This window comes from Zosterops lateralis (assembly GCF_965231275.1).
Source record: "Zosterops lateralis genome assembly, chromosome: 2".
Lineage (NCBI taxonomy): Eukaryota > Metazoa > Chordata > Aves > Passeriformes > Zosteropidae > Zosterops > Zosterops lateralis.
The window spans coordinates 2,586,743-2,610,456 of record NC_139763.1 but is presented as its reverse complement, the minus strand read 5'-3'; the positions used below and the strand labels follow the sequence as shown (position 1 = coordinate 2,610,456).

At 45.3% G+C, this 23,714-nt stretch overlaps 1 protein-coding gene across 1 annotated transcript in view; it reads right to left on the bottom strand.

Annotated features, from left to right (window-relative positions):
- The window catches only part of DOP1B (DOP1 leucine zipper like protein B), a 45,347-nt gene continuing 21,633 nt past the window's right edge, over positions 1 to 23,714 (bottom strand). The window contains exons 11-36 of the mRNA XM_083854469.1: positions 23,251 to 23,356; positions 22,954 to 23,145; positions 21,204 to 21,876; positions 19,537 to 19,805; positions 19,222 to 19,374; positions 18,541 to 18,641; positions 16,789 to 16,979; positions 12,088 to 13,675; positions 11,365 to 11,476; positions 10,831 to 11,019; positions 10,530 to 10,655; positions 9,885 to 10,019; positions 9,490 to 9,545; positions 9,100 to 9,204; positions 8,951 to 9,017; positions 8,184 to 8,325; positions 7,901 to 7,983; positions 7,616 to 7,725; positions 6,462 to 6,608; positions 6,108 to 6,169; positions 4,189 to 4,317; positions 3,185 to 3,321; positions 2,827 to 2,882; positions 2,159 to 2,296; positions 1,613 to 1,742; positions 1 to 1,364 (exon numbers count right to left, since the gene is read on the bottom strand). Coding sequence (XP_083710595.1) covers positions 1,113 to 1,364; positions 1,613 to 1,742; positions 2,159 to 2,296; positions 2,827 to 2,882; positions 3,185 to 3,321; positions 4,189 to 4,317; positions 6,108 to 6,169; positions 6,462 to 6,608; positions 7,616 to 7,725; positions 7,901 to 7,983; positions 8,184 to 8,325; positions 8,951 to 9,017; positions 9,100 to 9,204; positions 9,490 to 9,545; positions 9,885 to 10,019; positions 10,530 to 10,655; positions 10,831 to 11,019; positions 11,365 to 11,476; positions 12,088 to 13,675; positions 16,789 to 16,979; positions 18,541 to 18,641; positions 19,222 to 19,374; positions 19,537 to 19,805; positions 21,204 to 21,876; positions 22,954 to 23,145; positions 23,251 to 23,356 — 5,449 coding nt within the window. The 3' untranslated portion in view covers positions 1 to 1,112. The remainder of the gene's footprint in view (positions 1,365 to 1,612; positions 1,743 to 2,158; positions 2,297 to 2,826; positions 2,883 to 3,184; positions 3,322 to 4,188; positions 4,318 to 6,107; positions 6,170 to 6,461; positions 6,609 to 7,615; positions 7,726 to 7,900; positions 7,984 to 8,183; positions 8,326 to 8,950; positions 9,018 to 9,099; positions 9,205 to 9,489; positions 9,546 to 9,884; positions 10,020 to 10,529; positions 10,656 to 10,830; positions 11,020 to 11,364; positions 11,477 to 12,087; positions 13,676 to 16,788; positions 16,980 to 18,540; positions 18,642 to 19,221; positions 19,375 to 19,536; positions 19,806 to 21,203; positions 21,877 to 22,953; positions 23,146 to 23,250; positions 23,357 to 23,714) is intronic.

The following is a 23,714-nucleotide window of genomic DNA, read 5'->3' as shown; positions in this document are numbered from 1 at the left end:
GGCATTTTTTTTGTACAGTATTCCAGTGTGAGGGTAAAGGATGTTTCATTATTTTAGTTTATAAACCCCAGATGAAAATCTCATCCATCTGTCCCTAAAACCCACTGCAGAGAAGGATCCTGTGCTTTTTATGGGAGTTTGGGGAAAAAGAAATCCCTGACTCCCAACCAAACCTTCCCCATGTCCTTTTTAATTTAGGAAAAACACTGGACTGATCCCCCTAACCTCTCTCACCATCCAGGAACAGCCAAATACATTCTTTTGTACAAAAAAAAAATCTTACAAATAATAAACAAACAAAAAAAAGAATATTATTTCCATTTTAGTTAAGCAGTTTCTATTTTTACAGCATTCTCTGCATTGAGTTGCATTTCAGAAGCTGCAGCCACCTGAGTCAGTGAAAGAACCAAAGTTTTTAATTTAAAAAATATGAATTTAAGTATTTTAATTGATTAATTAAAACCAAAAGCCCCTCAAGAAATGCTAATTACAAAGTGCTCCCGCATAGGTTTGTGTTTTATGCACATTTCTGACTGATTAAGGATTGCTAAGCCTGAAGTTACTGTTGTAGCAGAGCTGAAATTACAGCCAGGGCAAAGCTGCAGCTCTTTGCACGATGCTGAGACTTAGAAAATCCATCTGTGAGGAATTTTGGGGAATTGTTTAGAATTTGATCATTTTAAGGGCCAAATTAAGGGGCTTTCACTTCAGGAAATGACTGACTGCAAACTGATTGCACACTGACATGCAATAGTGGAGTTTTCCTTCAGTTTTCCTTCAGGATACAGTTCCAAAAGCACTTGGAAGTTCTGGAGAAGTCCCAGGGCAGCTGCTACTTCCACCAAGTCCAAAATATTCTTCTCTTATTTACAAAATGTCTTTAAATCCTTCCCATGGAAAAAAAAAATCCAAATAAAACCACAGGAAACTCTGAGAAATTCCCACCAAACTGCCCTTTTCTCCCACCACAAGAACTGGAGATTCCTGCTCCTGAATAATTCAACAGGAAAAAATCCCAAACTGTAGCCGAAAATCTCAAAAAGGCAAAAAAAAAAAAGGAATTTCAGCCAAGCTTTCCCTGTATTTGCTTGATTGAGTGTCCCAGGTGAGGCTCAGCTCTCCAGATTTTCCAGGAAATCACATTCCACGCTGTCCTCCAGCTGCTGCAGGATCCTGATGCTGTTGCTGCCAAGGGAATCCATGGAAGGAGCTGCAGAGGAATTTTGGGAGTCACTGGCACGGGCTGTGAACGCCCAGCACAGAGTCTGGAAAAAAGGCATCAGCTGGGTGATGCTGGAGATGGAGCACAGGCTCAGCAGGGGGAATTTGGGATTCCTGGGAATCTCCTCGGAGTGTTTTGGGTCCTGAAAGGGAAAAAAAAAAGCTGGATTTACTAAAGATAAATGTTGGAAAAGACTTTAAAGATCATGCAGCTCATCCATGAGTTTTTCCACTATCCCAGGCTGCTCCAACCTGGATATTCTGGGGATCCAGAGGCTTCTCTGGACAGCTTTTTCCTCTTCCTAACAGGGAATATCTAAAAAATCCCTTGAACAACTGCAAATCTTGTGTTTGGAAAAGTGAATTAAAAAAAAAGGAGAAGTGTCTTTACCCCGTATTTCATCTTGAGCAGCTCCATGATCCTCACGATGTGTGGTTGACATTCCTGGTGGTTTTCCAGCAGCTGGGAGGTGACAGGAGATGATTCTGTGTCCACCTCTGGCACAAAGGCCCATTTGTACCTGGAATAAATGGATTGATTCCTTAAAAAGATAAAAATCCTTGTTTGGATCGTGCCTGGTTTAGTGCAGCACTGGTTGTTTCTACAAAAAATAAAATCTGTCCTGAATCTTCTCTTTTGCTATTAATGAATTATTACATCACTAATTTTGTCCATATTTAAATACAACCAGCTCCAAACCATTCCCAAGTGGGTGCAGATGGAAAACAATCTCCTCTCCCAATTTTCCAGGTTATTTTTCCCTTAAAGAGGATGGTGAAATCCTCCTGTACCAAAGACCAAACCCTTCTCCCAAATCCCATTTATCTGAATTATCGCCGCTCCTAAAAGGAACTTGATGAAAGGCAAAAATGAAATCCTGACAAAAACCAGAATTATTTGAAAGGAGAAAAGAACAAAAGGATGATAGGAACTCACATTTGGAAGAGCTGCATCCTGTCAGGGGGGAAGGAGAGTGCAGTGTCCAGGAATTTGGAGGCTGCCAGGTACAGGCACAGCTCGTTGGGCTGGATCTCATCCCCTGAGCCTTTGGCTTTGCTCATTTTGCTGTTGCTCCTGTGGTTTTAAATTTAAGAAAAAAGTCCCATTAAAAACTCCAATCCAGCCAAGGTTTTTCTGTCAGTACAAAAGGAATGCTCACATTGACACAAAGGAGCTCTGGCACGAGTATTTTTATTTTATTTTTGCTCTGTAGGAGCAAAATAATCTAAAATATGCCAAAAAATGGCACCATTTTAAAATATTCAACTGCCAGCTTAGCATTTAACTTTATTTTTCTACTCAACCACTAATTAGTATATATATTTTTAAGCAAATCACCATTTTAACTGCTAGAAAAAAAATCCTAAATTGATTTATTAGTATTTATTAGATTTATTAGTAGCACAAATATTAAATGTCCTGCTGGCTCCTCCCTATCCCAGAGAATTAATCAATTAATTTTAAAGAAATCCCTCAAACTCTCTTCCCTATCCCAGAGAATTAATTAATTAATTTTAAAGAAATCCCTCAAACTCTCCTCCCTATCCCAGAGAATTAATTAAATGAATGAATTTTAAAGAAATCTCTCAAATGGCAACTCTTACTTTGCTGGTTCCTCTTCCTCAGTTAAATCTTCCTCCAGCTGTAGGAATGTCTGGATCTTTGAAGAAATAATTAAGGAGATGCTGAAATGTTCACACAACTCAATCCCAACTAAAAGTGATGATTTATATTTAAAAGGGACCTTTGTGACTCGTAACAAATTAATAATTCAGGCAAGAGATTCCATTAACAACACCAAAATTAATCCAAAAGGGATTTCCTAATGACAATTTAACTTTTCCCCCCCCAAAATTACCAGATTAATGTAAAACTCTGGAAACATTTCCAAGCGAGGAAGAAGAAAAACGTTGATTTTTAAATTTTTTTTTTTCAAATATAAGTTGAAAACTTCTTTCTTACCAGTTCTGTGACCATGATTGGCCACAGGGAGGTGAGATGTTGAGGGGAAATCCTCAACAAAAGAACTCTGAAGAACAGAAACATCTGAGCAGCCACCAGGGAGGTCTGGCCCCCACGGAGGTTCTCAGTCAGACGTTCTGGAGGAAGCAGAAAAAAAAAGGAAAAAAGCAAATAAAAGCAGCATTTTCCTGAATTTGTGATTCACCCTTGTCCTGCCACTCCATCCCTTGTGAAAGGTCCCTCTCCACCTTGGAGAAAGTGGCAAAACACAATTTTTACTTTATCGTCAGTTTTAGACTAAATTCCTCACATTGTATTAATTAAACTGTAGTTCAGCCATAGCCTGAGTGGGTTTATAGTGCACAGAACATGTTCAAAACTGGATTTTATTCAATGCTGGATTGCAATTGGACAATGATATTTTAAAGCCCATGGATCAGATCAATTTCTAGAGAAAATCAGAGTTGTGTTCTCTGGAATTCATTATTTATTCTGGAGAGAACCTTTTCCTTTGCTGCTTTAGTTGGAGCAGAATCCAGTTGTTTTCATAAGGTGTTGGGAGAAGACCTTTAAATGGCAGGGGCTGTGTTTGATATTTACATTTCATTAAGGAGAACAACAACAGGTCAAGAGTGGCTGGAAGATTGTGGTGAAATAATCCCATTTCCACACCAAAGGCCTTGAAACCAAGATTCCTGTCTGTCCTTGCTGAGATCTTGGAATTCAGAGATTCATAAATTTTGTTCAAAATGAAAAAGAAAAACCCGAACCAGAATAATTTGTTGGAAAAGAAGTGACTTGGTTTTCGAACAGAATTTATATCATGGAATGGTTTGGGTTGGGAGGGACATTAAAAATCAGCCAGATCATGGGCAGGGACACCTTCATCCACCCCAGGGTGCTCCAAACCCTTTGGACATTTCCAGGGATCCAGGGGCAGCCCCAGGTGCTGTGGATAAAGGGATTTTTTGTGTTCCAGCTGCAGGGAAGGGCTGAGGGCTCACCTTGGATCAGGGGCAGGTACAGGTGGTACTGGTCGATCTCTCCGCTGAAGACGGCGAAGGCCTGGCGCTTCAGCAGCATGGCCTTCTGCTCAGAGCTGGGGTACAGCTTCAGGGCACTGCTCTGCATGGCTGCAACACACACTGCACAGTTATCCACCCCAAAAAACTGCCTGGAAATCATCCCTGTGGCCTGAAAGCTTCTACAGAAACAAAACTTGCTCTGGGTCACCCACCGCAAATTCATCTTGTGTAATAAAATTTGTCTCGTGTTGTAAATGTTGAGTTATTCTTTGAGAAAGGTTGAAAAAGAGACTTAAAGTCCTTGAGGGCAATTTAAGGGGTCCTATCCCACCCTTTCCCCTCAGGGTTTGTTTTTTAACTCTCCCCTCAAGCCTGAATTGGAGGGCACAGCACAAGAATCAAAGGTTTGCTGCACTGCTCACGGCAAACACCTGCCAAAGTCTCCTCCTGGGAAAGGTCACACTCAGACAACTCAAAATTAGAGCAAAATGTGAATGTGAGAACTCAACAGACGCACTTCTACAGCAAAACCTTTTGGACTGGAAATCATCCCTGTGGCCTGAAAGCTTCTACAGAACCAAAACTCGCTCTGGGTCACCCACCGCGAATTCATCTTGTGTAATAAAATTTGTCTCGTGTTGTAAATGTTGAATTATTCTTTTAGGAAGACTGAAAAAGAGACTAAAGGTCTCAAACTAAACTAAAGGTTTGAGGCCAATTTAAGAGGTCCTATCCCACCCTTTCCCCTCCAGGATTTGTTCTTCCATACTCTCCTCAAGCCTGAATTAGAGGGCACAGCACAAGAATCAAAGGTTTGCTGCTCTGCTCATGGCAAACACCTGCCAAAGTCTCCTCCTGGGAAAGGCCACACTCAACTGAAAATTAGAGCAAAATGTCAATGTGGGAAGCCAACAGAAGCACCTCTACAGCCAAACCTTTTGGGGCTGCAAATCATCCCTGTGGCCTGAAAGCTTCTACAAAAACAAAACTCGCTCTGGGTCATCCACCGCGAATTTGTCTTGTGTAATAAAATTTGTCTTGTGTTGTAAATGTTCAATTACTCTTTTAGAAAGGCTGAAAAAGGGACTAAAGGTGCTTGAGGCCAATTCAAGGGGTCCTATCCCATCCTTTCCCCTCAGGGTTTGTTTTTTAACTCTCCCCTCAAGCCTGAATTGGAGGGCACAGCACATGGATCAAAGTTTTGCTGCTCTGCTCATGGCAGACACCTGCAGTTTGCCGAAGTCTCCTCCTGGGAAAGGTCATTCTTGGACAACTCAAAATTAGAGCAAAATGTCAATGTGGGAATTCAACAGACGCACTTCTACAGCAAAACCTTTTGGACTGGAAATCATCCCTGTGGCCTGAAAGCTTCTACAGAAACAAAACTCACTCTGGGTCACCAACTGTGAATTTGTCTTGTGTAATAAATATTTTTTTGTTGTTTTGTAAATGTTGAATTGTTCTTTTAGAAAGGCTGAAAAAGGGACTAAAGGTGCTTGAGGCCAATTTAAGGGGTTCTATCCCACCCTTTCCCCTCCAGGATTTGTTTTTTAACTCTCCCCTCAAGCCTGAATTGGAGGGCACAGCACATCAGTCAAAGGTTTGCTGCAGTGCTCATGCCAAAGTCTCCTCTTGGGAACTCAAAATTAGACCAAAATCTGATTGTGGGAACCCAACAGAAGCACCTCTACAGCAAAACTTCCTCTGGTGTGTTTTAGGCATGACCAAAATCCAGATTTAACTCAGCTGGAGCTGGGAATGAAGTTAATAAAATGGCCTAGTATGGACAGTCCACACTTTATGGATAAATCAGTGGAATAAAAACGCACCCAAATGGCTCAAATACAAAATAGATTTCAAATTGTGGTAGAAATAAATGATCAGCAGCTGATACTTACTCATCAAATCCTTAAACATGGTTTTCTCATGTGTGAGGAGATGATCAATGATGGATCTCCAGCTGCAGGGGAGAAAGAAAGGATCAGATATCCAGGGAAAGCTGTGGTGTGGATTCATCTCAGAAATGAGTTGGGTCAAACTTTTCACACCAGGAAACAGTTTCCAGGCAGGATTTGTGCTGCAGACTCTTGTCTGGAGCAGAATTAGTGGTGAGACCCATTTTTTAACATTAACCCATTCCATAATAAAAGCACTAAATGGAATTTTCCTCCCAATGTTACTCTTCTCCTTTAAAGCCTTTCCTCCCAAAATCAGAACACAAGCCTGGAAGAAGCTACAATTCCACGTCTTACTGAGTGCAGGAAGTGTCCATCTGGAAAAAAAATGGATCCATGTACAATTCCAGCACTTCTTTCTTCCAGGCCCTCTTGGTGTAGGCGTATCCACTGAGGGAGCTGAGCAGCTGAGCACCAGCACGGAAACTGGGAATGTTGTAGGCACTGAGGAGAGGATAAAAATTATCATTATGAGCTTTTTTAAAGTTCAAGAGTAGATTCCAACTCATTAAAGGGTTGGTTTGAATGAGATCTTTAGGGAGGAATTGTTTCCTGGGAGGGTGGGGAGGGGTTGGGATGGAATTCCCAGATTTGCTGTGGCTGCCCCTGGATCCCTGGCAGTGCCCAAGGCCAGGTTGGACATTGGGGACAGTGGGAGGTGTTCCTGCCATGGCAGGGGTGGCCTGGGCACCCTGGATGAGTTTTAAGATTTTCCTCTGCTGGGAGGAAAGGCTGGCACAGCTGGGATTGTTCAGCCTGGACAGGAGAAGCTTTGGGCTGAGCTCAGGGTGGCCTTGCAGGGCCTGAAGGAGCCCCAGGAAACCTGGAGAGAGACAATTCCCAAGGGCTGCAGGGACAGGACACAGGGAATGGCTTCACACTGAGAAATGACAAGTTTAGGTGGGATGTTGGGAAAAAATCCTTCCCTGGGAGGGTGGGGAGGGGCTGGGATGGAATTCCCAGATTTGCTGTGGCTGCCCCTGGATCCCTGGCAGTGCCCAAGGCCAGGCTGGACATTGGGGACAGTGGGAGGTGTCCCTGCCCATGGAATTGGATGATCTTTAATGTCCCTTCCAACCCAAATCATTCCAGGATTCCATGCCATATCATCCATCTCTCCCACATCTGTGAGAAAAACTAGGAAGGGGATAGGGAGAGATGATGCTTTTCCTGCTTCCTGGTGGATCCTGGGACTTGTCCATCCTCTGCTGCCCCATCCCCATTCCCCGACAGGCACAGAAAGGGGAGATTTGAGTAAAACCCCAAATCCCAGGTGAGGGAATCCCCAGAGCTGAGCAGAAACTGCTGTCACAGGGCTCAAATAACAAACAGCTCCAGCTCCTGGGGAAACACAGCTCAAAACCCATTAGAAAAGGAGCAGAGAATGGGAAAAAAAAGGGAAAAACAGAAATATCAGAATGGGAAGGTGCCAGGAGCAGAGAGAGACTCACCTGTGGTTCCTCAGGTAGGGGAAGACGAAGTAGAGCAGGCGGGAGATGAGGGGCACAGCCTTCTCCTTCTCATCGCTGCGATAAACCACGTCCAGCAGGGAGGCCAGCACCTGCCAGAGGGACAGCACAGCCCTGGAAACACACAGCTCCAAAAGGGGAAAGCCTGCCCTGCCTCAGGCTGGGGGTCTGTGCTGTGGAACAGCCCCCAAAGGGTTTGCACTGCTGTTTGATCCAGCAGGAAAATCCTCCTCATTAATAACCCAAAGGGGAGAGGGCCCCACTGACCTCTGCGAGGAGAGAAAGGGCTTGGACACTGTAGATGGAAGGAGCAGAGGCAGAAACCATTGAAGATGGTGCCACTGATGTATCTAAAAGAGGCAAAAACAATCGAGTTTTCTCATCAGACAGGTTTAAATGTTGCTGTTTCCTAATTTATTATTTCCTAATTTATTAATGCTGCCCGAACAGAACGTTTGTTTGCAAATTTGAAATATAAAATCATGCAAACCACACATCATCAAACCCCTGGTGCTGCTTTCAGCAGAGGAGTCAGGAGAAATGAAGTTACCATTGACATCCTCCACGTTGAATTCATCAGGTAAAATCTGAGGCTGAGCTTTCACTTCCAAGTTCCTGCTCAACCAACTGGTCTGTTCCAGGGAAGAGCCAGCGACGGTCCCCACGGCCTCCAGGATCTTTTGGGTCACCTCCTGCAACGTAACCAAAGTGGCATCAGAGGGGGTGAATTTGGGTTTTTTTTAATTCCCAGGGAAATGAGGAGCTGCAGTGAAATCAAATCCCACCCAGACAAAGCAAAGTAAAGCTGAGAAATGACATTTTGTGTCATTTTGTTCTGCAGCAGGAAGGGAGATTGAATTTCTCTGTTGGCACATGAAGTCCTGTAAGCACAGCCAGGTAAGGAGTGGTCAAAGTGTCCTGGTGAAATGAAAACAATCCTGCTCTGCTCCTTTCTGTACACAGCTGAGCTCAGAGTCACTCCCACTGCCAAAGCCAGCTGGGAGCTCCAAGGATTCATTCATTTCCCTGGACAGCTTGGAGATTTCAATATACACACAGAAGATGTGAACTCCTGGTATCCCACTGGTGTCAGGAGCTCAGTTCTGAGGAAAAATCCAAACAGTGCACAGGAAAAACAGCTTTGAAAAGATATTTCAAGCATTTGGGACTCTGATGTTTGAGTCTCCTCTGGTCACCAAGCCTCAGCCAAAATGTGTGGATGCAAAAGGAATTCAGGAATTCAGATCTAAAGGCCAGATCAGCTCATCTCCACTTGTCTTTACATGAACAGTGCCAGGTTTAGGAACTGAAAGGTACCTGCAGGTCTTTCTGGTCCTTTTTGTTTTCCAGGGTGGGTGTCCTTGTCACAAAGTCGTTCAGGATGCTGTGGGGGGATCAGAGCACTCTCAGTCAGGGATTGCACAGTGTGAAAACCCCAGTGAGAGCTCTGCCCTCTCATGCAGTACCTGAGGAGGAGGAAATGGCCAGGAGGAGCCAAGTTCAGCTGCACAGACTCTCTGAGGAGCCCCAACAAGGGCTGGAAGTTCTCCTGCAGGGCTGGGACAGGGAGTCTGCCAAAAAAAATAAAACCAGAGCACACCTGAGTGAAGGTGGAGTTAAGGAAAGAACAAAAAAAAAAAACAATAAATAAGAGGAACTTGGTGGCCTGAAAGCTTCAATGTCACTTCCCCTTGCAGTGTCACAGCCCTGGCACTCTGCCTGTGTCACCAACCAAGGGACAACACATTTCCTGCCCAGAAATGTCCTGGGACACAAAGGAAAGCAGAAGTGGCAAAAACTGGCTGTTCCCTCATTGGGATCAAACAGAAAATTCTCTTTTAGAAAGATTGAGTTACCTCTGGATGAAAGCAAAACAGAACTGCAGCACTGGGATATCCACGAGAGAAGATTTCTGAAAAAGAAAAGCAAAACCACACTGAGCAGAAGGAAAAAAAAAATCCAAGCTGGCCTTGGACACTGTCAGGGATCCAGGGGCAGCCACAGCCTTTTTGGGCAGGATTTATTCCCAAAATCCCATCTAACCCTCCTCTCTGAGAGTTTAAAACTATTCCCATCACCATCTTCCTGATATATTTTAAAGAATCTACTGATTGTGCATCAAGCACAATCTGGATACAAAAACTTATTCACCTTTAAAAGAAAAAAACCCTTCTAAACAATGTTTCAAAGACACATTGAAACAGATCCAGGCTGGAATTCATGAAGAAGATGGAATTCTCTCCCTGTTTACCTCTTCCCCCTTGATTTGTGCTGGTTTCTTGACCACCTCTTTGACCAGGTGTAATATGGAGTCGATTTTCAACGTGTTCAGGGCACAAATTAAATCCACCAGAATGAGCTGAGATGCACTGGCCACTGGGAGGATCTGAGAAAAGGAAACAAAGTAAAAGACACACCCCTCAAATTAAATGGAAATTATATTTATAAATGGAAATGTAAATATCAAACACAGCCCCTGCCATTTAAAAATCTTCTCCCAGCACCTTTTGAAAACAACTGGATTCTGCTCCAACTAAAGCAGCAAAGGAAAAGTTTCTCCCAAGAAAAAACAATGAGTTCCAGAGAACACAGCTCTGATTTTGTCTAGAAATTGAGCTGATCCATGAGCTTTAAAATATCATTGTCCAATTGCAATCCAGTATTGAATAAAAAAATGGCTTTTACTCTCAGATTTAAACCCACAATGTGGGTTTTATTTGATTATTTATTGAGGTTTAATTGGAATCCCGTAGCCTTTTCTAATTAAGACAATTTCAGATTTTTCAGTGCTATTTAAAAAACCCCAAAGAATCTACAAGCAGAATTGAGAAGTGTCCATATAAATATAAAATTTGCCTTTATATAGGAAATAAAAGGTGCTTTTCTTTAGCTTCACCTTGGTTTTACTGTGACTCCTGTGAGGTTTCTTGCTGTTCCACACTGCTGCAACTGCTGCCATCAGCTGCATCCCAAGTTGTGCTGTCAAGGGATTTAGAAAGTCCAATATTTTTGTTCTTAGTGTCTGTAAAAGGAGGGGAAAAGAATTATCAATGTAAGGCAAAGATCATCTCTTAGTTTGTAATATATTATTTATTTTCCCAGGATATACAGAAAATAAACGACAATAAAAGAACTCTGGGGAGGATGAGGAGATTATAAAAAAAAAAAAAAAATCAGTATTTTAAAAGGGCTCTTACTTTGGTTGCTTTAAAGTAGACTGAAGAGGAGCTTTTAGTTGTCCCAAAGAAGTCAGTTGGTCTTTTTTGGGAGTCTTCCCTCTTGATGACACTCCACAGGAGGCTCATGGTGTTCACAATCCGGGGCAGCTCCTCCAGGATGGCGTTCCTGGCGTTCCTCAGGTTGGCAGGTTCAGCTGAACAGGATGACTGGGGAAAAAAAAAAAACCCAAAATATCAATGTTAAAATAATTCCTGATGCACAAGAGCTTAAAATTTGTAGGGGACACATCAAAACATTATCAAGTCAAAAAATAAAAAAATTAATGAGTTTGTTAAGGACAGAGGACTGATGTTTGCATCATTCATGAACAATGACTTAAAATTCACTTTGCAGGCTTCAAATACAGAAAAATCAAGCTCAATCCTTTCACTTTGAGTCAGTTCAGTTCTTTGGGTGGGCTCTGAGGCCTCTCTAAGGTTATTTTTCTTGTCCAATTTCTATTCACCTGGAAGGAAAAGGGATGTGACTCTTGTCAGGGGATTCCCACGTACCCTTTTTGTTGGGCTGGGATGATCCAGAAGGCAGAAGTGCCCAATGGTTGTCAGCCCTTCCAGGAGGGTGAGGGGATAATCAGGAGTCACGTTTTCTCTTCTGGAAGTGAAGCTTTGGAAGGGGAAAACAAACCCAAACATGTCAATAAGCCAAGCGGCATTTCCTTGAATAAAAATTCCTGTTTCTATTCCAGAGCTAAAACTGGGAGTGAGTATCAGGTCAGGAATATCAAAATGAAAGGATCCATAAAACTGGGAGCTTTTATACTTGGATGGAAGACAGAGGGAAGGCAGAATTTTCCTTTCCTTTCCTTTCCTTTCCTTTCCTTTCCTTTCCTTTCCTTTCCTTTCCTTTCCTTTCCTTTCCTTTCCTTTCCTTTCCTTTCCTTTCCTTTCCTTTCCTTTCCTTTCCTTTCCTTTCCTTTCCTTTCCTTTCCTTTCCTTTCCTTTCCTTTCCTTTCCTTTCCTTTCCTTTCCTTTCCTTTCCTTTCCTTTCCTTTCCTTTCCTTTCCTTTCCTTTCCTTTCCTTTTTCCTTCCCTTCCCTTCCCTTCCCTTCCCTTCCCTTCCCTTCCCTTCCCTTCCCTTCCCTTCCCTTCCCTTCCCTTCCCTCACTCCAGGGACAGGTGCAGGAGGAATTAAAGGACCCAGGGAGTTCCAACACCTCAGTGCTCTGTAGAAAAGGGGAATTTCTGGGCTAACAAATCCCTCCAGGTGACTCTCACCTGGCAGATGTTTTGGCAGACGCTTTCACAGCTTCATTTTCATACTGCCTGACGAGCTCATCCAGGTTTTTACAGATCTGCACCACAAAGGGAGCCACGGTCCAGCCCAAAGACTTCCCAAAGTAGGGCAGGGAGCTGGTGACCAAGCCCACCCAGGTGGGATGCATTCCATGGCCATACTCAGGCTGCAGCCCCCTCACCACAGCAGAGACAAAGAGCCCCTGGGAGGTGATGGGATGTGGGTACACGTACTGCATGGCCCCGATGGCCTGCTGGAAGTTCAGCGCCTGCTGCCACTCCCTGGACAGGTCTGGCTGCTCCTCCCGCTGCTCCTCAGGGCTCTGCCCCAGGTGGTGCTCCAGGACAATCAGCACCTGCAGCAGCTTCAGCAGCTCGATCTGCAGCGGGTGCTCGCTCCAGATCTGGTCGTGGCCGAAGTTGATGAGGCTCTCCTCGAGCAGCTCCTGCTCAACCCCCTCGGCCAGGAGCAGCCGGTAGCGCCGGCGGCTGACGAACATTGAAGCTGAGAGTGACAGCAGCACAAACTCCTGCACTCTGCACCTGCCCAGCAGCTCCCTGATCAACCCCACGCTCTTGGCTTCCCCTGCCTTGGCCGTGGTGGCCAACTGGGCCATCATCCTGATGAGAACCTCCATGCTCTTCACCTGCACGTCCCTGTTGGCCAGCAGGTCCCTGTGGCTGAGCTGCAGGCAGCAGGGGTAGTAGGAGCGCAGGAAGCTCAGGCACAGGTAGGTGAGCAGCTCGAGCAGCAGAGAGTGGGGACACACCGTGGGGGATTGAGGCTGCAGCTTCCCATAAAAGCTCTGCCCCACCAGAGACTCCTGGTGGCGAGCCAGGAGGTTGTAGATGAGGTTCAGGTGAGCCGTGGAGCTGGTGTCCATGCTGGTGGTGGCCACGGCCTCGATGAATTCCTTGGGGTTGGTTTTGAGCACGGCTTCCAGCACGGAGAAGGCGTAGAGCACCCGCCGGGAGTCGTAGGGCTGTAAATACAGCAGCATGTGCTTGAACAGCGCTTCTGCCAGCTCCTGCTTCTCCTTCTGCTGCTTCAGCAGCCTGTTCTGGGTGATTTCCTGCAGCTCCAGGTCCACCTCCTCGTCGCTGGACAGAGACTCCGAGGCCTGAGTCCTCTCTGAGTCAGCCCTCACCAGGTTGGGCCCCGCGCTGGATTTGGAGCTCTCGGACAGGGAGGCACTGAGGGAATTCCCGTGGCCTGGGGCCTCTCTGCCATCACCTGCAGCCTCCTTGTCCTCGCTGCTGCCCTCCTGCAGCTCCAGGGAGGGGGAGAAGGACGAGGTGTTGTCGCTGTCGTGGCCTGTGCTGGTGTCTGCAGACTCGGTGTGCTCGCTGTTGTCCTGCTCGCCCTCCGTGTCCTGAGAGGAACCTTCATTTTCAGCCTGCTCAGCTTTCAGCTCTGCCTTTTCTGGATCATTTTCCACTTCTGCCCAAATGGCCTCTCTGTCCACGGTAGTGAACTGGCTCAAGGGGAGGTTTTCTTCAGAATTGCTCTCGGAGATGCCAGACTCTTTCAGAGGGGCCTTTTTCTTGCAAAGCCAATCACGAACATAGTCTGAAAAAAAAATTTTTTTTCATTTAATTTCTATTTCACGCATAAAATCATATCACAGTCTGGCTTGGAATGGACCTTTAGTGTGCTATATATTCAATAAATCATTTTAAAAAAAGTTTATAACTTGTTTATAAAGTTTATAAAGTTTATGACTTTGCTCCAGTCCAGTATTAATTGTAATGAGCGGAGCTAAAAAAAGGACAGGAATTATCCTTAAGGCAAGAATTATTTCTCTTTTCAAGTGGTTAAAGAGCAGTGCTAACCTACTGCAAAAAGAACAGGATCAAAACATAAAGAACTTTCAGGCTGAGACTCCCCTAGAAGTGACAATTTTTTTTTTTTTTAATTCTTCCTGAATAATAAATATTTGTGGAGATCGGGAGGGCAATGAGAAGGATGGCAACAGAGGCATTGATTAATTAATTAATTAAAGAGCTAAAGTTTTCCTTGATTAAATGTGGGACAAGGAAGGAATAGATGAGCTCTGTGTCTCTATATCAGCCCTGTAATGTTGTGACATTTATTTGTCAACTGACACCAAAAAATGATGCTGAAAGCACAACCTGGTAACAGGCACAGGACAAGTGACAGGAGATTCCTGTCTATAAAACTCCCAGAAACTTCTCCACTTCCTGCTCTGCTCCAGGAAAAAAAACAACTTGGATATTTGGGCCAAATCACAGAATTGTTCAAGTTGGAAAAGATCTCTAAGATCAGAGTCCAACCATCACCCAGCACCACCCCCATGTTCCCCTCTCAGCCACAGCCCCAAGTGCCACATCCACACAGTTTTCAACACTTCCAGGGGAGGTGACCGATCCCTGTCCTGAGCAGCCTCTTCCAATGCTTTACAACCCTTTCCATGAAGATTTTTTTCCTAATATCCAACCTGAGCCTCCCCTGGTGCAATTTGAGGCCATTTCCTCTCCTCCTTTCCCTGCCCCTCCTGGCAGGGACTTGTTCAGAGCCACAAGGTCCCCCCTGAGCCTCCTTTTCTCCAGGTTCAGCCCCTTCCCAGCTCCCTCAGCCCCTCCTGGGGATGCAGAGATCCACCCACAGCCCATGAGGATCCACCCACAGGGGATGCAGAGATCCACCCACAGCCCATAGTGGAGGTGCCCATGCTGGAGCCAGTGGATGCCTGGAGGAGGCTGTGATCCAGTGGGAGACTCAGTGGAGAACAGAGGGTCTTTCCTTCCAGGCTTTAGCAGCCTGTCCTTGGAGGGCTGCACCCCATGGAAAGAGAGACCCACACCACAGCAGGTTTGGGGTGATGACCAGCACACCACAGCAGGTTTGGGGTGATGACCAGCACACCACAGCAGGTTTGGGACAATGACCAGCACACCACAGCAGGTTTGGGGTGATGACCAGGACACCACAGCAGGTTTGGGATGATGACCAGCACACCACAGCAGGTTTGGGAGGAGGACCAGCACACCACAGCAGGTTTGGGACAATGACCAGCACACCACAGCAGGTTTGGGAGGAGGACCAGCACACCACAGCAGGTTTGGGACAATGACCAGCACACCACAGCAGGTTTGGGAGGAGGACCAGCACACCACAGCAGGTTTGGGGTAATGACCAGCACACCACAGCAGGTTTGGGAGGATGACCAGCACACCACAGCAGGTTTGGGAGGAGGACCAGCACACCACAGCAGGTTTGGGGTGATGACCAGCACACCACAGCAGGTTTGGGAGGATGACCAGCACACCACAGCAGGTTTGGGATGATGACCAGCACACCACAGCAGGTTTGGGAGGATGACCAGCACACCACAGCAGGTTTGGGACAATGACCAGCACACCACAGCAGGTTTGGGAGGACTGTTGGCCCACTGGGAGAATTCACATTCCAGCAGTTCTGTCAGGACTGCTGCTGGTGAGAGTGGAGTCAAGCTGGAGAAGTTCATGGAGAACTGTCTCCTGTGGTGCAGCAGGGCAAGGACTCCTCTCCCTGGGCAGTGGAAGAAAATCTCAATGATGAACTGACCAAAAACCCTCCATGTGCTGTCGGTGGGGAGGAGGAAGGGGCTGGGGATGGAAAGGTGCTTTTTAAGGACTTATTTCACTTCTTATTATCCTCCTCTGATTCTGTCAGTAATAAATTCACTTTGCAGCTTAAACTGAGCCTATTTCACCCTTAAAACATTTCCCCCTGTCCTTATCTCACCCACGAAGCCTTGGCTAATTTTTTTCCCATTTCCTAACTGGTAACAGGGGAGGAGGAGCCAGCGACTCTGGCGTTGTGGCAGTGCCAAACCTCACCCCAGCTGCACCTTGTTGGAGTCCAGGGGATCCCTCTGGGTGCCCTGGAAGGTCACAGACCTCGGTAGAGAGGCCTGGGACCCAAGAAAGAGGGTCTGGGGTCTGCCCAGGAGGGTCTGGGGTCTGTCCAGGAGGGTTTGGGGTCTGTCCAGGAGGGTTTGGGGTCTGCCCAGGGGGTCTGGGGTCTGCCCAGGGGGGTTTCCCTGGCACAGAGCCCAGGAGGACACAGGCTTTGATTTTGGTCCATGAGAAAAACTTCCAACAGAGAGAAGAATTGCAAGTCACAAATGTGTGACAGACAGTGGTCTAGTTATCACCAGGTACAAAGTTTTGTAGTTTGGGATTTTTAGAATGTAGGTGCAAAGGGACAAGATGGTGGAATTAGGGTGGAACCCTGAGTTCTTCTCCTTCTCCCTTGGCCTCCATCTCCTGCAGTGACGTGGGCACAAAGGAGTTTCAGTGGGTTGGGGCAGAGTAGAAATGACTCTGTTAGTGCAGGTGACAGACATTGCTATGGAATGGTCAATAATAACCACGGAATTATCTGTATAAAGGCACAGTGACCTCCCATCACGGGGCAGTCACATCGTGTCCAGGCTGCTGTGAACACCTTGGCCAGACACAGAGAATTGTAAGATCAGAATTAATAAACAACACGAGAAACCAAGAAAACCAAGACCTTGAGACTCCACATCATTCTCACACCGAGCCCAGAGACACAGATTCAAGACTCAAAACCTTCAGAGGTCGGAGAGGGAAAAAAACACTCCCTCAGACCCATTGGAACCACCAACCTTGAAATCTTGGCTCAGGAGAGAAAACCATAAAACCTGAGAGTACCTGTGGGGCTGCTGTGTTTGATGTAGGTGATGGAGGTGCGCTGGGTGCGGGGGTGCAGCAGCAGCAGCAGCACAGGCTCCAGGATCCGGGCCACATCACTGAGAGACAGAGCCCGGATGAGCCAGCCCTGAGCCGCCGCCCCGATGGCCCCGTCAGGGCAGTTCAGGCTGTCCAGCACCACAAACAGAGACCTGAGGGATAAAGCAGGGATTTCATGCTTTAGGATTTCAGTTTTTATCTTCTTTAAATCCTCTACTGCTTTAGTGCATGGCTGTAAAATCCTTATAGAGTGTTACTCGTCTTCACGTTTTGGTCAGACTAAAGAATTCCTCTCTAAGCCTGAAATACAAAGACACCAAACAACCCAGAAAAGTAGAAACTAAAGTTGTTGGAGCCCTGGGCACTGAGAATTTTCAGGCTTTCTGTGCTGACAGGCACTGACTCCTCAAAAAACACTGCATTGACCTGAGGCTGTGGAAAAAGCTTCCAAAATTAAGTGACAGCCCTGAGATTGTGGGTGTGGAGTTTGAAGAAAAGTGTGTGACATCACATGGTGGAAAACTTAGAATTTAAGGCTTTATATATTTATTTATATATATATATATATATATATATCAAGATGGAGGATTTACGGTGTAGGCTGAGTCCTTTTTCACCTTCTTCATGGGTTTAGGTGGTATTTTGTAATTGGGTAGAAAATTCCACATTGAGGAATTATTTTAACCCAATAACCACAGGTCGTTGGTTATTGGGTTAAAAGTCAAACTAATTAAGGTGTCATTTCTTAATTAGACAGTTTGTGCTTAAAAGGCCTTGTAGATAGAGAGATAGAGGCCATTTTTCACTTTATTAGCCAGAACTCACAGTTTGTGAGACTGTAATATGGATAAAAATTAATAAACTTAGAGTCAAACACAAACCACCGACTCTCGAGTATTTAATTAATACCGACTCTGGCAGAAAAGAAGATAAAAAAAGCAACAAAAAGTGAATTGGAGGGGAGCAAACTGGAGCAAACTGAAGCTGTAATTGGAGGATTAACCCCTGATATTTAAATGGACCAAACTTTTAATTGTCTGAAAAATTCATGAATCATTGTCCATGTTGGGTGTAGCCTCAGAGGCTTCTGAGTGCCCCAGGTGTATCTGTGGAAGGCCTTTCATAAATACCAACTTTTATTCTCTTTATATTGTCTCTGTTCTAGGCAGCCACTCCAAGGCATCACCAGCACCAAGAAACAGCTGAAATCTCTGAAAAAAAAACTACAATCAAGCAATAAAAGCCTGGCAGGGAACAGACCCAGAGCGTGCTCAAGGAAGGATCAGCCAGGTCTGCTCCCAACAGCTTTTCCTGGAATGAGTTCAGGAATTGTACAAGCAAGGCCACACAAATCCTCCCACTTTTTAAGTTCTTTCCCATATTTATTTGCTTTTATCTAATTTTATCCCTTAGGGAGGAAAATGAAACTTAAGATTTTGATTTTTACAAGGAGCTGGTGTTATTTTCTTTGGAAGGCTAATTTAATTCACTCCAAGATTAAAAAAAAAAAAATCTATTTCTATTTTTACAGCAACTTCCTTCACCCAAAAAACCCCCCACAGCATGCACAGAGATAAACTCCAAGGAAGTGGAAAATGTTCTTTTTGTTCCTTTTTTTTTTTTACTCTCCCTACAGAGAACTCCTCCCCACCTCAGATGAGAGAATAAATATGGCATAATTAAATATAAAAATGGAAATAGAAGTGGAAATACCTGTCAAAGGAACGATTGTGGGAGGTGACTCTGCTGCCTTGGATCTCTCTGGTGAGGTGCCACATGACAGAGAATCTGAACAGAGCTTCCAGCCTTGTCCCCTGGGCAAGAAAAAATTAAAAAAAAGGAGATTTAGGGGAGGTTTCCAAGCTGGATGAAAAGGGGAACACAGTGATATCCAGGCAGTGGTTATTGGTGGAAGGTTTGTAAATGTTTATGTTGTAAAATTGCAAGGACAGGGAAAAAATAGCAAAGTTTGATGGTGGAAAATGCACTGCTGTCATTATATTAAGGGAGGAAAAGAATTAATAACTGGGCTCACTTAAAATACAGCTTATTGTGAGAGCAAATACTAGAAAATCAAGCTAAAAGAAAGTGATTTTACAGATCTTGGTGGAGCTGGGGCAGTGGGAAATACCCACAAAAACTACAGGATTTGGCTTTGAGCTAAAAACTCCAGCTAATATCTAAAGCTAGATTTTGTATCCAGGGATTAAATTCAGCACTAATCCCATGCTGAACAAATCCCAGGGAATTGTAAAAGCAATTTTACAGGACAGAGCCTGTCAGGCTCTTGGAAAACACAACAACCACAGCAGTGATGACACGGAGGAGGAAACAGCAGGAAATCTGGGAACAATTCCACAGTGCTGGAGGAGCTTCAGGGCATGCAGGACTCACTTTATCCCTGTCCAGAAGGGCCTGGCAGATGATGTCCTCACAGATATTGGCTGAGGGAGCCAGGCAGTGGAGTCTGTAGAACAATTCCACACAGGCAATGTGGTGCTCCCGAGTCTCCTTGTTCAGCTGATTCCAGAGCACACAGGCAACTCTCTAGGGAGAAAGAGCCAACAATTAAATTTATAGTCAGAATTATATTAATGATCAGAGGCATTTCTTTCCTGGCTTCCTGTTAGCAGAAGGCATTCCCAAATTGCCTCAGAATCCCAGGATTTTATCAATCAGTAAATAAAAAAAGGAAAATAAAACGGATACCTGGTAGAAATCTGTTTTCTCCGAGATCATCTTCAGCACTGCGGGAGCGATGGGAGGAAGGGTGACCATCTGCAGCTTGCCAAGGAAAGGGTTGTGGCCAGAGCCTTTGTACCTCTTCATCCTGTCCTCAATGACCAGTGCCAGGGACTGGGAGTGGTTGATGACCTCCAGGAGGGTGAAGATGGACACGTTCTGCACGTGGCAGTCGCTGACGCAGCAGCAGACGGTCATCAGCGACTTCAGCCACGCCGGGACGGTGGGGTCACCTCCTGCTCACAAGGGAAAGGACAGAAAGGCTTTGGAACAACCTCAGGGCTGGGGTCACCTCCTGCTCACAAGGGAAGGGACAGAAAGGTTTTGGAACAATCTCAGGGTTGGGGTCACCTCCTGCTCACAAGGGAAGGGACAGAAAAGCTTTGGAACAACCTCAGGGTTGGGGTCACCTCCTGCTCATAAAGGAAAGGACAGAAAGGTTTTGGAACAACCTCAAGGCTGGGGTCACCTCCTGCTCACAAGGGACAGGACAGAAAGGTTTTGGAACAACCTCAGGGTTGGGGTCACCTCCTGCTCACAAGGGAAGGGACAGAAAGGCTTTGGAACAACCTCAAGGTTGGAGCCACATTCTCAAAAAATTCTTTAAAGCAAGGTCATTGGAATAAAATGACTGCCTGGTGGAATCACAGGAGGTTTGGGGTGGAAGATGATGATGGCAGGGACACCTTCCACTGTCCCAAAGTTCTCCAAGTCTGGCCTGGGACATTTCCAGGGATGAGGCAGCCCCAACCTCTCCATGTTTTCCCTATTTCTCCCAGCAGAAAGCTCTTGCAGGAGCCCAACACCTACAGGATTTCTGCTTTCTCCTTTCTCTTCCTTCCTCACCATTCTTTGGAGCTGTTTTGTTTTCCATTGTCACAAACAACTCCAGAGGGCTCAGGATCCCTGGATGTTCTTCCAGCAGCACTGAGGGCCCCTCATTGCAGGATTTATAAATTTATAACTGAAGTGGCTGACATCAAGCCAAGCCATCTTTTTCTGAGGGAACAATGGAATTATTCCATGCTCAGCCCTGGAGATGATGGGAATATCATCAGACAGCAGGAACATGGAGTGAGGTGAGGAGCAGAACCCAATTTTCCAGTTTCCCACCTCTCCATTCCCCACAAATCTATTTGTGAATTGACCTTCAGGTCAACAACAGCTCCTGCTAGAAGGTAAGGAATGAACAAATCCACAATATTATTCTTATTTGTTACACTGAACTCCTTTGAATCCTGAGGGTTTGGGCTAAGAGATGGTTTTGCCTCTGTTATGGTTTAGAACCCAAATTTTCCACCTGCACCCATCTTCCTCTGAAAGATCCTTTTTCAGGGACACAACCCATGGAAAACTGGGATGGATATCCTGAAAATCCTGAGCCATGCAAGGCTGTGCAGGCCAGGAGGTCTTTGTTATCTCTTCAGCTCCAAATTTTCTAGTGGAATTTTTCCAAAAAAAATTGAATTTAAAAAGCTTGGCAAAACTCAGCTGTTGAGGTGGGAGAGGCTTTAATTCACAATTTACCTTCAGCCCTGTCCAAGTGTTTTTTACTAATTTTGGTCATGAAAATAGCAAAGCTCTCACTGTTTGCATCCTACAAATGCTCAGGAAAGGAAGGAAACTTTTCTTACCAGGCCCCTGAAACAGAGAGAGGTACAACTGCTCCATCTCCTCCTGGGACAGGTACACTGGGAACGTGGTACAATCCAGCAGCAGGTGACAAGCTGCAGAAAAAGCCTCTTTGCAGTCACCTCTGAGGGGTCCCAACACCAGCTCCAGGTCCCACTCCTCCTCCTCCTTCTCCTTTTTGTGTTCAGACTGGAGAGGAGGGGAATTCTTGTTTTTGAAAGGGGAGCCCCGTGCTGAGAACAGCTCTGAGAGCATTTGTTTGACCTGAGGCACAGTGATTTGTTTGGCATCCCAGGGACTTTTCTTCTTGCTGCCACTCTCAGCTAACCTGTAGCCATTCTCTTTTTTCTCCTTCCCACTCAGATTTATTGCTGCAATCCCTTCAGGATTCATCTCTTGGAGCTGCAGCCCGAAAATGTATTTGCTGGAAAACTTGGCAACCAGCTCCTGGATGCAATAAAGAGTTTTTTGGATGCTCCCTCCTTTTTTCCAGACATCATCCCTGTCCAGGGTGACTGTGGGCACTCCCAGGTGCTGGGACAGCTCTGGGGAGGAGGCACTCAGCCCAATGCCACTGTCCTCTGATTTGAGGGGAGGGAATGGAGCTTCCTCCTCCTCCTGCAGCACAGGTTTGGTTTCCAGGGTGATGTCCACACCTTCCTTTGGCTCTGGGCTCTGCAACAGCAACAGGGATGTGGTTAATGTGTCCCTGCCAACAGGGGTTTGACTTGGAGAGAAGCAGTGACAGAAAAAAGGCAAATTTTCTGCTTGTGATTCCCCAGTTTGGGGATCACAGTTGTGTATAAACAGCTCCATTCATTTCCCTTTAAAACCCAACAAATATCTGGATAAAGCTCACCCACTGACTCATCAAACAGAGAGATGTGTTGCCTTAAAATTCCGATTTTCCCCCAGAGCAGTGTTCCATCTGGTGCATTATTTCTGCTCAGCTGCAGGTGTTTGCTCTGCTGGCAGATTTTTGGCAGGCTGGGCTTGCTTTATCCCATTTATTCCTCATTCCTCAGCATGCTCCTCTGCACACCAACAATGCCCCATTGTGTTCCACTGAAATATCCATTGGAAGCCCTGCAGATCTAACCAGCTGTGAAGCTGAGCTGCCTTTGACAATTCCAGGTTTTTAGCTGCTACATTCTGTTTCCAGAAATAATTTAGATCCCATCCTTCTCAAGGGAAGACAAGACTAAAGCACAAATAATTCCAACAGGCCAGAAATGAACATCCAGTGAGAGGAACAAGGCAGCAGAGTGCTCTGGAAGGAGCCAAAGAAGGGAAGTATCAAAAAAATCTTTATTGTACTTAAATATTTGATAGAATTACAGGTTTGGGTTGGAAGGGATCTTAGAAATGATCCAGTGCCATGGACAGGGACACTTTCCACTGTCCCAGGCTGCTCCAAACCCTGTCCAAGCTGGCCTTGGATAATTCCAGGGATGAGGCAGCCACAGCAAATCCGGGAATTTCATTCCAACCCCTTCCCTTCCACAGGGAAGAATTCCTTCCCAAAATCCCATCTATTCCTACTCTTTTTCATTTTAAAGCCATTTCCCTGTGTCCTGTCCCTCCAGCCCTTGGAAATTGTCTCTCTCCATTTTTCCCTTCAGATAAAATCATTATCTAAGGCTGAAGGAGAATTAACATTTTAAATTCTGTCCTCAAAATCTTACAAACCAAGAGTTTCAAAGGGTTTTTTTTTTTTTTTTACCCATCCCTGAGGGGTTTAAAAGCACCTACCCCATTGCCACTCCCTGTCTCGATGTCCAGGTAGGAGGGAGGCATTTGCACTTTGCTGAGCACTTTAAAACAGGTTTTTAAGGCATGAGTGAGCTCTGGCAGCCCCAACAATTCCATGTTTTCCAGCAGAGACTGCACCATGTAACAGAGCATTTGGGGCAGGTACTGAGTCTGCACTTCTGAGTAGAGCTCCTGAAAGAAAGGAGGGATGGTTAAAGGAGTGTTTAAAGGATTAAACTTGGAGTGTTTAAAGGATTTTCCCATCAAATGCATCAGATTTGATAAACTCAGCCTTACCAAAGGAATGACATCCAGCAGGAAGACCAGCAGTGTGCAGAGCTCTGAAATGGAAGGAGGAGTGCTCACATTCTCCAGAGGATATTTCATCCCAGTGGATTTGTTTCTGGAGTGAAAGAAATATTCTTTTGTGAGGTTATGGTGGTTTTTTATACTAAAAATCTGGTTACAAGCAAATAGGTTAATTAAAATCAGCACAAAATACTGAACAGCTCTGAGGCAAAGGTTTCTAACAAAAAGGATATTTCATCCCTGTGGATTTGTTTCTGGAGTGGAAGAAATGTTCTTATGGGAGGTTTTGGGGTTTTTTTTGTAGTAAAATTCTGGTTAAAAGCAAAAAGCTTCATTAAAATCAGGACAAAATAATGAACAGCTCTGAGGCAAAGGGCTTCTAACATAAAGGATATTTCATATCAGTGGATTTGTTTCTGGAGTGAAAGAAATGTTTTTATGTGAGGTTTTGG